The 12,407-nt window shown below is 37.1% G+C and overlaps 1 protein-coding gene across 2 annotated transcripts in view; it reads left to right on the top strand.

Moving 5' to 3' along the window:
- Positions 1 to 12,407, top strand: part of VAV3 (vav guanine nucleotide exchange factor 3) — a 145,750-nt gene that overhangs the window by 25,684 nt on the left and 107,659 nt on the right. For both annotated transcript variants that reach the window (XM_072343297.1, XM_072343296.1), the window contains exon 2: positions 1,278 to 1,394. In XM_072343297.1, coding sequence (XP_072199398.1) covers positions 1,278 to 1,394 — 117 coding nt within the window. The remainder of the gene's footprint in view (positions 1 to 1,277; positions 1,395 to 12,407) is intronic.

Here is a 12,407-nt window from a genome sequence, read left to right as displayed (position 1 = left end):
CTTGAAAATTGTAAGTTCTGTGGAACAAGAGAAGCTTGTGGTGTTGACTAAGAAATCTTGGCTCATTGTCTCATATTTAATTAGTTGTAACTGCAGGTATACATGAGCACAGCATGGTCACTGAGCAGCCCTGGCTGACCGTGCAGCACAATGGGGCCTGGTGTAGTTGTGGAGCACGTGGGACCATGGTGCTGGGTGTTTTGGGAGGCTGGGGGCTGGCTGCTTGCTGCAGTACCAGTGTGTCCACCTGAGACTTGGTGTGCATGTTGTCAGTTGCACCTCAGAGCTCATCACAGGCACCTTCCTGGAAGCTCCTGTGATGGCTTCAGTGGCACTCGGCAGTGAGATTGTGGGCTTTTGCTGTGTGTTGTTGCCTGCAACCACTGGAGTTGTCTGCTCTTGACTTCTGCTGTTGAATTTTCACTTCTAATCAGCGTCATCTACCAGATGTGATGCTTTTGTCTCTGTCTGGTTAACTCTAAGACATGAAGTGAGGAGCTCTGGGAACTGAGTTGTAATATTCAGTTGCTGTATAGGTTCTGATAAAATGCATGTGAAGAGCATATTTGAGATATTGTTGCTTATAAATACTGTGTTTGGTTTAGTACTGTATTGTATAGTGCATTTTAATATTCTGCGCTGAAATCTTTATGGAGGTAACATTCATATTGGAGGACAAGGAAGAAAATAGCCTTTGAGTTCAGTACAGAAATCAGGGTAGTTTGAGGTTATTAAATTTCCAGTAGGTAAATGGAAGGGTAATTTTTCACATGTCATTTTCATCCCCTCCTGTGAATGGTGAATATATATTCATAATGTCTTTAGTGTCTGACCATTAAACTTTCAAACCTGGATTTTATCCTAACAGAAGAAATTTTATGTTCTTGCAGAAGAACTTCTTCAACTTTTTGATATTAATGTAATTTTATTAAGGTAGTTCATCTCAAAAATTGAAAGTTTATGTTCTGTGGCTTGCTTTCTGTATAGAACTGGAAAATAAGTGTATTTAGGCTAATTTTATATCTAGTAGCTTCTTATAATTTCTGTTCACATGATAAAACAGTCTCTATTCACAAAATGTTTCTATGCAGAGTTGTGTTATTGTTTCTGAGACTGCAGGGAATGTTTATGGCTGAATTAGAACCAGATGAAGGTCACGGCACAGTGGAAGTGCTGACTTGAAACGACTGCATCTGCAAATTTTGTTAAGTATTTGTGATGTACAGGTTGCTGACTGACATGCTTTATGCTTAGCATTTTTGTTTTCTTTCCCCTAGTTCCTTTGCTTGAAGAACATAAGGACTTTCCTTTCGGCATGTTGTGAAATATTTGGAATGAAGAAAAGTGAACTTTTTGAAGCATTTGATTTGTTCGATGTGAGAGACTTCGGAAAGGTAAGGATCTTTTAGCCGTTATATCCTGACTAACACTCATGTTCTGCTGCTTAAGGATAAAAGTCTTTCTTTGTATGTGTGGTGTAGAAGTTGTAACCAATGGATGGGCAGCCAATAGAAAAAAAAGGGGGGGAAGATTAGGAAAACAGGTAAATTAAATTGGAATTGGAAGTTCTAATAAGTAGTGGAGGAAAACTGCTGGTAGGAAAACTTTGAAGATGTGGGATGAGTGAAGTTACAAACTGTATTTGAAAGATGATGAGTACAGGAAACATGCAAAGGTGGCAAAATACGAGCAAGCACTGTGTGGTGAAATCACTTTTGACTTTAACAAGACCAGCAAAAACAACAACCAAGACTAAATCCAAGAACAGTTTGGAATCAGAAGGTCTGGGTGTTTTCATTCTATGACCATGTGATGCCCAGCATGTTTCTTCATTTTCAACTGCTTGAATTTCTTTCATTTATCTTCCTGTGTCAATTTTATTTATTAGCAATCAGTTTTCAAGCCGTTTTTTTAAACCACTGTAAAGCTGAGATATTTTTGGTTCATGTGACTTTTCTAATTTGCACAGCCTGAAATACGTTCTTCTTTAAACCTATCACTAGTTATTCTAAATATAAAAGCTTTTTCCAGTGTATTGTTCACAGCCTCCCACGTATCTGTTTGATCCGTCATTGCCAGCATAAGTTTAGTTCAACTTGGGTTTCTGCTTTTGAGTCATAGGGTATCATTACCCTATTTCCATAGAAAATGAAGTAGCAGAAGAAATAGCTGTTTATTCAAATTTACTTTAAAAAAAGAAATGGTTAAAATAGCCCATACTTTCATTAACTAATACTTATGTAAATAGACATGGAGGTAATGATAACGTAAGAGTGTAATCATAATTCAGGTCTACAGCGTGATTGTGTGTTTGAAAAGCTTCAGTTAAGACTACTGACCAAAATATCTGTTTTTTTTTACTGAATCTTCTGTCAAGTCTTTAAGTCCTTTGTTTAGTAATAACAGAAAAGAAAAAGAGAGAAATCAGGTAATTGCACTTGTTTTTTAGTGAACCTGAGTGTGTTTTGTCCTCTTAAATAATATTTAAGGGGAAACATTTGTTACAATGCAGTCTTCTTGCAAATTTGGTATGTAACATATCTTAAAGAGTGAAATTCCTCTGCTTCTTGCGCAATCGAAAGGAAAACCAATAACTGTGGTTTTTTGTATCTGTACACTATCAATGTCTTTTTTATTAAGGTATTTAGGCAATCAGATATCCTTAATATTTACATCGAATCTTTGAAACGTAACTTCTAATTCATTACTGAGATGTTTCATATTTCTCACCGTATGAACATAACCGGTCTGTTTTTAAAAACAGCCTGATTCTTAAGAAATACCTTATGATGCAAATTATTACTGTATAATTGCATACAAATAAACAAGTTCTGAATTAAGGCTGAATGTAGCCCAGCACAAGTGTTTTTGACACTCTTGAATTGTATTTTTAACAGTTTATTTTGAAACTTTCTTATGTGATTGGTTTAAAAACACCAGCAGTAGGAAAAAAAAAAAAACAAACAAAAACCACCAACCGAAACCCGTCAGTCTTCCATCCAATATATTCACTGTTTTACTTACCTTCCCAGTGCGTAGTTAGATCCAGTAAAATGAATAAAATCAGACTTGTGGCTTTTATACTGATGTTGGCACACTGTCACATGATAGACCTCATACTCCTGGTGTTGTTTAGTGGCTACTGTTCTCAGTGTTACTGGGTGAAAATGCTGTGACAAATTTGAAAGAAACCAGTGTGTGGGACTTTAATGAGATGACATGTGCAGTAACAACTGCTTGTAGGTGTAGAGATTGATTTTGACAAACCCAAACAATCCTTGTAAGTACTGTGCTGGGCATGCTCCTGGGTGTGATATGACACTGTTTTATGCTGTTGCTCTTGCATGCTTGTATGTATGAAAGGTTGCTGTGCAATTGGAGGTTGTGGTGTGTTACACTTAGGTATGCTGGTCTTTAGTTCTACTAGCCTCTGCAAATGAGTATGTAGGCAGCTTCCTGACAGATTAAAACATGTAGTTAGCATTATGCTCAGTTATTTCTATGGTTTAAGAGAGTCAGGTTTGCACAATTAGCTTGAGAATATTTGTGAAGTGGCATAGGGTTTCATATGATAAAGTACCTGTTACTTTGGAAATTCTGGCTATTATTACCAGTAACGGGAATAAGGAAACTTGTTGTTCTGCCCAGTTTTTCCTTCTTAACTTTTGTATCAATTATTATTTCTGCGTGTAACCACTCAAACATAGTCTTAAATCTCCAGCCTTCCTGAACTGAAGTTACAGACATGCAAAAGGCCAAAAAAGCAGCACCCTACATTTTTCCTCTGCTACAGCCTGGTCATTTTACTGTTTCTGAATATAATTCTTTAAACTTTTCTCCCTCATTATGTGCAAAATCTGAATGATTATGAGCACTAATATAATATGGCTTAGAAATCCTCTCAGATGCATGTTTTCAGACTGTTGACTGAATGGGTGATGGGATGCGTACATGCAATTTCCACAACCTCTGAAACATTTGAATCTCCTGTAGGCCAGACTGTAGCTGAGTTGTCAGAAATTGGAAAGTAATTACCAGTGTTGAGATGTAAATGACCTGTTGCTGAGGTGCCCCTTTAAGCCTTACACACCTGGTAATTTAAAGGAAAACAAAACAAAAAACCAATTTATTAAAAATAGAAAAAAACCACCTGAATTTGTCATCTTATGATAAAATATTCTGCTTTAACGTATTTCAGTGACTAAATAAGTAGAGTAATGAAGACAACAGGAAAAATGTGTCAACTGTAATTGTGTGATATGCTTTCAAGGAAATAAGCTGGTATGGAAAAAAACTTATGATAGACCTGGTGATGAATACTATCTTCTTTCGGAATATATATTTTTATGTGTGTGTATGTACATGCATTCTTTTTTGAAGCGAAGCTTTGTGTCATGGTAGCAGTAGCTGTTTGTTGTCTATATAGAGACATACACCATTTATCAACCTTAGATAATACTGGTTTGAAAATATTTGATGATAATGGTGAAACTTGAATTTAATAGCCAGGGGTAAACAGGCTGAAGCTTTTACATATTGCATCAAAACATATGGAAATTTGTGGTGAACTTTATGCTCTGTTTTGGAGAGACTCTGATCTCTGTGATTAAAGAAGGGTATTTGCAGTTATTTCTACCAGCATATAGAAAGCAGGCAACCCCTTGAGTATGTTATCAGTGTGTAAGTGTTGTATGACTGTTGATATCAGCTGTTACATAATGAGGGTTTTCTTCTCTTTTAGACATAAAAGCACAGAATTCTTGTTTTTTAGGCTGACTGTAAAAGAGAAGGGATATGTTGCACAGAAACAGGAAGGTTCTTAAACCATGCTTTCTAGCTGTAAAATCCCTGTTTTTCCCTGCTGTCTGCAGTACTCACCCATCCCCACTCTTTCACCTTTCCTTCAGTAAATTTTATGGTTGCCTTCTTCAGTTCCTTACAGAGCATGAAATGCCCACCCACGCATGTGGGGTGCCAGACAGTGTTTTCATTGCAAATTCCATGCTGCAGAGTCATTTTTCACTAGCACAACTTTGTCAGGTTCTTCCTTTCTACCTGCGTGCCAGAATCAACAAGTAGTGTTGATGCTTGTTCTGTCAGCTCTGGACCCTGCACGCTCCTGCTGCAGTGCCTGTGGTGTTCTGTATGCCATAACAAATTGCTGCTATCCCTATTCTCTGAAGAAGTTTCAAACTCCTGTGTTGCTGAAATGGGAATTGGGATTAGATCCAGCTCCTGTTGATGTCAACAGGCATTCGCTGGCCTCAGGAGAAGTATTAGAGGACTTGTAGAGAAAATGCTGTCCAGATATTGTTAGGATAAGAGCTTTGTTTACTGTGCTTTTAAGTATTGTCAGCGGTAACTGAGCATACTGTTTTTTGATTCAACTCATCTAATATGAACATATTTTTGTTTTTGAACTCTGGTGGTAAGAAACAAATAGACTTACTTTCAAAATAGGTTACATAATAGCAGAACCTTGCAATAGATATCCAGAAATTATCTACAATATTATGATTTAAGCAAACAAACAAACAAAAAAGCCAAGACGATCAGGTCAGTGATTACTCATAAAAAAAAATACCTAATTTTTGAAACACTCTTTTAAAATGCATTTAAGATAGCACCTGATGTGGCCAGCTCTTCACTGATGCTTAAAAATCTTGTTCATGTAAAAGAAAGGAACTGCTGTGAAATTATGGAATGCAAATGCTAAGGTCATGCAATGTGTGATGGTTTTAGTTGCTCTGTTAGTGCAAAGGAAATCTGGGCTATGATGAAGCAAAAAGTCATGCTAAAGTTGAGGACCCTGGTGTGTTAGTATTCCCTCAGGTCTAGCAGATTCCAGGAAGATGAGGCAGATGTGCATGAGCTGCACAAACCAAAATCAACACAACAAAGGGCAATAGTTGTTATGACAACTTACATACCTTTCCAGAAAGAGGGAAGAGGAAAAACAGTTATGAAATCTTCAACGAGCAGAAGTATTTGAGATTAACTCCAGTTGTTTCACATTTTATTAACCCTATTAGTCATAATAAAACTGCAAAATGTTAGGGAATATGTCAAGATGTCATATTTTGATAAAGACAATAAAACCTACGATAGGAAATGGGAAATGAATGGATGAAAACGACACAGTCACTCAGAACCTGAGTTCTGTATGTTTACTCTCTGAGTTCTTAATGATTGAATAAAAAAACAACAAAACTCAGGGTGTGCTCAATAAACCAGCTCTACAATTGCTACATTCTAGTGCTGTCAAGTGCTCCAGTGACATGAACTGATTTGGGATGAATAGTACTTGATGAATTTCTTCGAGGCATACTTAGGAGTGAATGAGGAAAGAACAAGGCATAGTCAAGTTTCAGCTTTGTTCTCCACAGAAATGATCAAAATGAGTAAGAAAATACTATCTCCTGTACAAAACTAATGAAATGTTTAGCATATATAAAAAACAACACATATTTGTTAGATGTTGCTCTTGTTCAGATAGATTTATATGAAGGTCAAGCCTCTGAATAGCCTCTCATAGTAAAAAATAAGGATTTATAGCTCCAGATAATGTAAGTCGTGCTTTTGGGTAGTGATGGGATGAGAATGGTGGGATGAACGATGTTGCTGGTCATCAACCACCTTTCTGAAAATATCTTGAATATTTTTAGAGAAGTGTAGCCATGGTTTTGATATGACTGCATACGCTAGGGTAAATTCAGTGTACGTATCAGTAATAATTTCTGTAGTATGAGCTCTTTGGTACTACTGGTACTACTTGATAGACATGAAGCTTCCCTTAATCTAGATCTGTCAGCATGAGTTTATAGCTTCTATGTGAGCTTATATATCTGAGTCTGAGTATTTCAGGATTATGCTCTTGCATGTTCTTGTGACAGAATACAAGTAGACAACTGCATCCCTGATCTTTCCAAATGAGTCTTTATTAATTACTTTGAAATCTGTCATAACTTTTTCAAGCTACAGCATTTGCTTCCGGTTAATGGTAACGATAATCTTCATTTGGACCACAACATAAAGCATTAAAAATATCACAAGTATTTGATCACTTGTAACAAATTCTCACTTAAAAAGCACTTGATGTTTTTCAGAGTATCTGGAGATATTATGACTTCTCATATGAAGTAGACTTCACTTAGATTTCTCAGCAAACATGAAAAGGCTTGGGAAAGTCGAGATTAATGACGAACTGCTAGTATGAAAGAATGAAACTGAGCATATTTCATTGAACCATAGAATCATTAAGGTTGGAAAAGATCTTTAAGATAATCAAGTCCAACTGCCAACCCATCCCCACCATGCCATTGAAACGTGTTCCTCAGTGCCATGTCTCCACTGTTCTGGAATGTCTCTAGGGATTGTTCTCTGTTGCCATAATCATCTTATCCAAATATTATTTGAAACTCAAATGTTGTGTTATGTTATTCACATATCCTGTAAAGAGTGATCTCCTTTTATTGAATTGAGTTTAAATCTTATAGTTTAAAGCTTCTAGTTTAAATCAAGATGGACTTGAAGGAATTTTTTTTTGTCTTGTATTTCCTCTGATAGTGATGTTGTTCACACTCTAAAAAGGATAGGAAACATTTTTTTTGTTTGCTTTTTCCCTCTTATGCAAAGCGTCAAGTAATGGGGCTTCTGAAGAGAAAGAACATGGTAGATGTCTGTAAGTATAGCAGAACACGTGAAAAAGTGAAGAAGTTGAAAAACTGCATGTATAAGCTGTTCTGTGCTGTATCATATTTGTACTTTTCATTTCTAAGAGAATCCCTCTCCTGTTTTGGCCTAGATTCTCCTACTTGCTGCCTGGGCTCTCTACTTGTTCCTCTCACTGCTCTGGGATTTTGAGATTTAAAAGACATAAAGATAAAATTATGTCTCTACAAACAGATAGAATAGGGTTATTGCAGTTACCTGAGGCTGCTGATTGTTCTGATATTTCCAGTTAACCCATGAAATGGGCTTGATGTGAGCCTGTTTGCATTGTGTTCAGATTTTAGATTCAGACTGAAAGTTGAAGTTGCCACTGAACATTAAAAGCCTTGGGCCGTGTCTTTGGGTCAACATGCTTCTACTTTCATCATCAGAGTGCAAATTTTAAGTACTGGAGTTAGAGCCTGAAGTAGGGCACAGTTTCAGACCTAAATGATTTGCCATTTTTACTCCCTTAATAATCCTCTGCCTCTTCTGAGCAGGGGATGTTTGCTTTCAGTTGATATGTGTCATGTATTATTTCCAAGTCAAAATACCATTACTATATGATGAAGGAAAACATTGTATGTCTTCATTTTAAAAACTTTAATACTGTATTCATTCTGTTTGTATTTTGGAAGTGATGAAAGGAAGAGAGAGCTTGATATCACTGTATGGTCTAGGCTCTGGGGAAGTTAGTCTGTTGCACATGAGCATTTTATTTGCCTACCCAGAAAGTAGGTTAACCCAGTACAGCCATTTTTTTTTCAAGTTTTCTAATCAATTCCCTACAACCTCTGTAAGGAAGGCTTGATCTGACTCATAGAGATATGATTTTTAAGACTTAGAGCAAAGTAATATTAACATTTGTGGTAACGATTAATGCTTTACCACTGACAGTTATTGCTACCAAAACTACCTGGGTGTTTTTCTATTTTAATTTCATTTACCTCATGACAGTCTGCTGGGCTTTATGTTGACTTCAGGGCTTGTTTCCTGAGTGGGTATTTTTTTTCTGTTTAGGATGCTCTCAATATGAGACCTAAGTCTGTGTTCACTTGTATGCTAATTTTTCCATAACGGTATGTTCTGACATAGTTTACTGAACAACCTTTTTTAGATTGAGACAAGACTTGTACATCAAATTCAGGCTTTACTTTGTCTCAGAGTTTGCATTAATATTTCTAGGGGGAGAACTTTAAGTGGTTTGTAGTATACTTTCTGTCTGCTTGTAATAGTCATATTAAAATCAATGTGTAATTGAACCATAAGGACTGGAGTCTACTTACACACTTGGCTGCTCTTGTAGCTGAAGAAGCAAACTGCTATTACTATTAGGTTGTGGTATAAAGTGAAGTGACGGAATGATTTTGGTTATGGAGTCTGAATATTAACAGGTCAAGGACAATCTGTTGGCCTGCCCCTGGTTATTAGTTAAAAGGGAACAGCAGGCTGTATGACATGCTTCAGTGTTGACATACTCTTTACACGCTGATCAAACATGTTATCTGTTATTCTTGTTGAAAAACACATGTTCTACCACATTCCTTTTGATTTAAGGAATGTCTATTCACGATTTGCTTGCTTATGCTATGTTTACTGTAGTGTTCATTCAGCTCTGTAAGTTATGGGTTAGCACTTCTCATGGTCCCTCTTGGTTTCATTTTTTTTTAACCTCTTTTTATTGTAGCGCTGTTTTGTAGCTTCAGAGCCCCTTTGATGCAGTTTGTATCTACTTGTTTTCTTAAGACTTCAATGAAGGCTATAGCAGGGAATCTGAAAAAGCTTTACATATTTCTCTTGAAATGTGTTTTATAGGATGGTGTTAAAAATATAGTAGAATGCTTATTCAAAAGCAGTAATAAATTGGACACCTTCTTTAAGATGTAGGTAGGATTTATGTAAGAAAAGATTCAGTTTCTAACCGTTGTATCCTTGAGGACTTTTGATTACAACATTTATCTTCATTATTAAGATACCAGTAAACTGTTCTTTCTACTGCACAGTTCCCTTGTGCCTAGTCTTTTGTCAGGGTAAGACTGAAGTGCAGCACTTTGCATTCCCCAGAGCACCTTCTGCACTAGTATCTGCTTTTCATATTGTTTCCTACAGCTTATTCTGAATCACAGCTGTATCTTGATAAAAGTCTTAGACTGAGGGAAAGAAACAGAAACAAAAATAACACTCAGGAGTGAGCAGCTTGAAGTAATTATTAGTCCCTGTACTGCTTACCAAAATGTCTTTGTTACATGCATTAATGACGATGATAACTTTTCAGTTAACCTGATATGCTTGTCCCTGCATGGTTTTAAAATAATGAAACTGCTGCTTTTCTTTGCTCTACTCTGCTCTATTAGAAAAAATTTAGAGAAAATGTAATTCAGTTTGTTTGTTCTCCTGTTTTTCCTTGGGATAATTTGAAGTAGCTAAGTTTTCCTTTTAGTCAAGGAAAAATTTCAGCCTCAGTCTTGATTGCTACCTGAAAAGCTGATATTGTAAGGCAAAGGGAAACAGTGGCTTCAGCCCTCTGTTGTACTGTTGGTTGTAGTTTGATTTACTGCTTTTTCTGCACATTTTCAATAGAAGGTGAAACCTACAATGAATGATTTGCAGCAATAAGCATCATTTGAGTATTTCATAATTTGGGAGTAGGCATTAAATTAGTGGGAAGTGTTTGCAGTGTGTGTTAGAGAGCTTTCAGTCTGTTGGTGGCAGGGTTAGAGAGTTGTTTGTTAATGAAGAACTGTGTTCTGTTAGTTTTCATTCTGACACACATTATGGTGAATGAATGTCACTGGAGTGTATATGAATGTATTTATGAATTTAAGCTTCTATTTGCTTGGTCATATAGACTACCTCGCTGTGAAAACTGATGTATCTTTCTGTGCCAAGATGAGGTTGATTTAGTGAGAGGGCTTTTTGTTTTGGTCAAATAACCTCATAGCAGAAGCATAAAGCAAACTTGCCAGCTGCTGTAGAATTAGGTATGCCTGGCATCTGTTTGATTATCCAATAATGATGAGAAGGTAATGTGTCGTTCTTGCAGAAGCTGGTAGAGTTTTAAAAAGAAACCAATCCTTTTGCTGCCCTCTGCTCTGCACCCGGAGCCTCAGTCCTGGTGCTGCCAGCACCTGCCTAAGTGGAAGGCTTGGCGTGCGGGACAGGGACGTGTTGTCTACTAAGGCATCACTTGTGGTGCTGTGGGACTCAAAGGATTGTTTCCATGGAGGTTTATCTGCCAGACTGTGTGACCTGGAGCTGCAGTGCCCTGTGTCATGGCATAGTGCTGCGTTGTCGCCTTTCAGGTCTTTAATATTGGTAACCACATCTTCTGTGAGTACTATAGCTATAAATAAAAACAAAGTGTGGGAAAGGGGAACCTGTGGAGGGGAGCAAAAGAATGAAAGGGAATGTTTGGTGCTAGGACAGGCAGACTGAGGTGATGGCACCTTGGTGCTGAGGGAAGAAAGCTCTGTGGCTGTATTTTCAGATAGAAATGATAGAAGAAACTACTTTGTATTCCAACATGAATAATGAGATTTGTTTGGGCTAGTTATACTGAACAGATTTCTAAAATGAAACACTAGTGACTGAAAAATGAGGATTTAATTTCTGAAATAACCATTCAGTAGTGAAATCAATCAGTGCAAAAAAGATTATGATGAATATATTTGTTGATTAAGTTCAACCTGTTTACAGTTACAAATTGTGATAGCTGCTAACTGGAAAGTAACAGTACAGAACAAATTGCAATATTGTTAATGGAAATGAGATTAAATGGTGACACTTCAGCTCTTACTAACCTCTACAATCCTGGATTTCCCCTCACTGTTTACAATTTGCTAGCATACATCTTTAGACCTTCCTTAAGAGAGTCTTTGCCATGTTGCTACTTCATATCATATTGTGCAGCGTGCTGTGACTCTGAGGTTGCTGACAAAAGCGTATCTGAGTTTTTAAAAGGTGCTATTCCAAGCATATTGCATATGGAAGTTTTAACTTTGAAATCAAGTAAAATGAAAGTCCTGATTTAAATTGAGTTACCTGTGGTCTGGATATATCTGAAAGCAATATGTAACTGAAAGCTATTTTCTTCAGTGTAAATGTAAGGGACACTAGCCAGAATTATGCAGCAGAGCTGGTTGTGGGCTAACTGTCATAAATATATTCTCCAAAATTCTACTTCATGGTTAATTTAAGATGCTGAAAGATTCAAAGTGCTTTTAAATTAGAACTGATTTGAGCCAAAATGCGTCAGTGACATTGTGGAAGTACATGATGTGTTTTTCCTGCAGTAGCTAATTGATGCTTGCTGAGTGTTTTGTTGTACCCCATAATTGAGTTCTTAACCAAAATATGTAATTTATGCTTAAGAGAAGATTTACTGCCCGTGCCTCTGGGGGAATGTAGCAAAAAATGGAATGTAGGTTGCTGCTGGGGTATGTAGGCTTTTCCACAGCTTCCTATTTAGTCTTCTCTGGGACAAGCTGTTGTCCAAAACTCAGTGTAGTTTCCAGTGCTGAGCAGAGGTGCTGCTGATTTCCCTGTGACTCGGTACCACATTCTGTAGCTCTTTCTTCCCTGGTGCTAGGTAAACAGAGAGTAGTCTTCGTGTTGCTGATATTTAGTACTTTCATGTAATACTGCAAATTGCAGTACCCACTGTGTTCAGCTGTGCTTGCCAGCACACATGCTGTAAA

The sequence above is a fragment of the Excalfactoria chinensis genome, chromosome 8, assembly GCF_039878825.1.
Source record: "Excalfactoria chinensis isolate bCotChi1 chromosome 8, bCotChi1.hap2, whole genome shotgun sequence".
Lineage (NCBI taxonomy): Eukaryota > Metazoa > Chordata > Aves > Galliformes > Phasianidae > Excalfactoria > Excalfactoria chinensis.
This window is presented reverse-complemented; position numbering and strand designations above follow the sequence as displayed.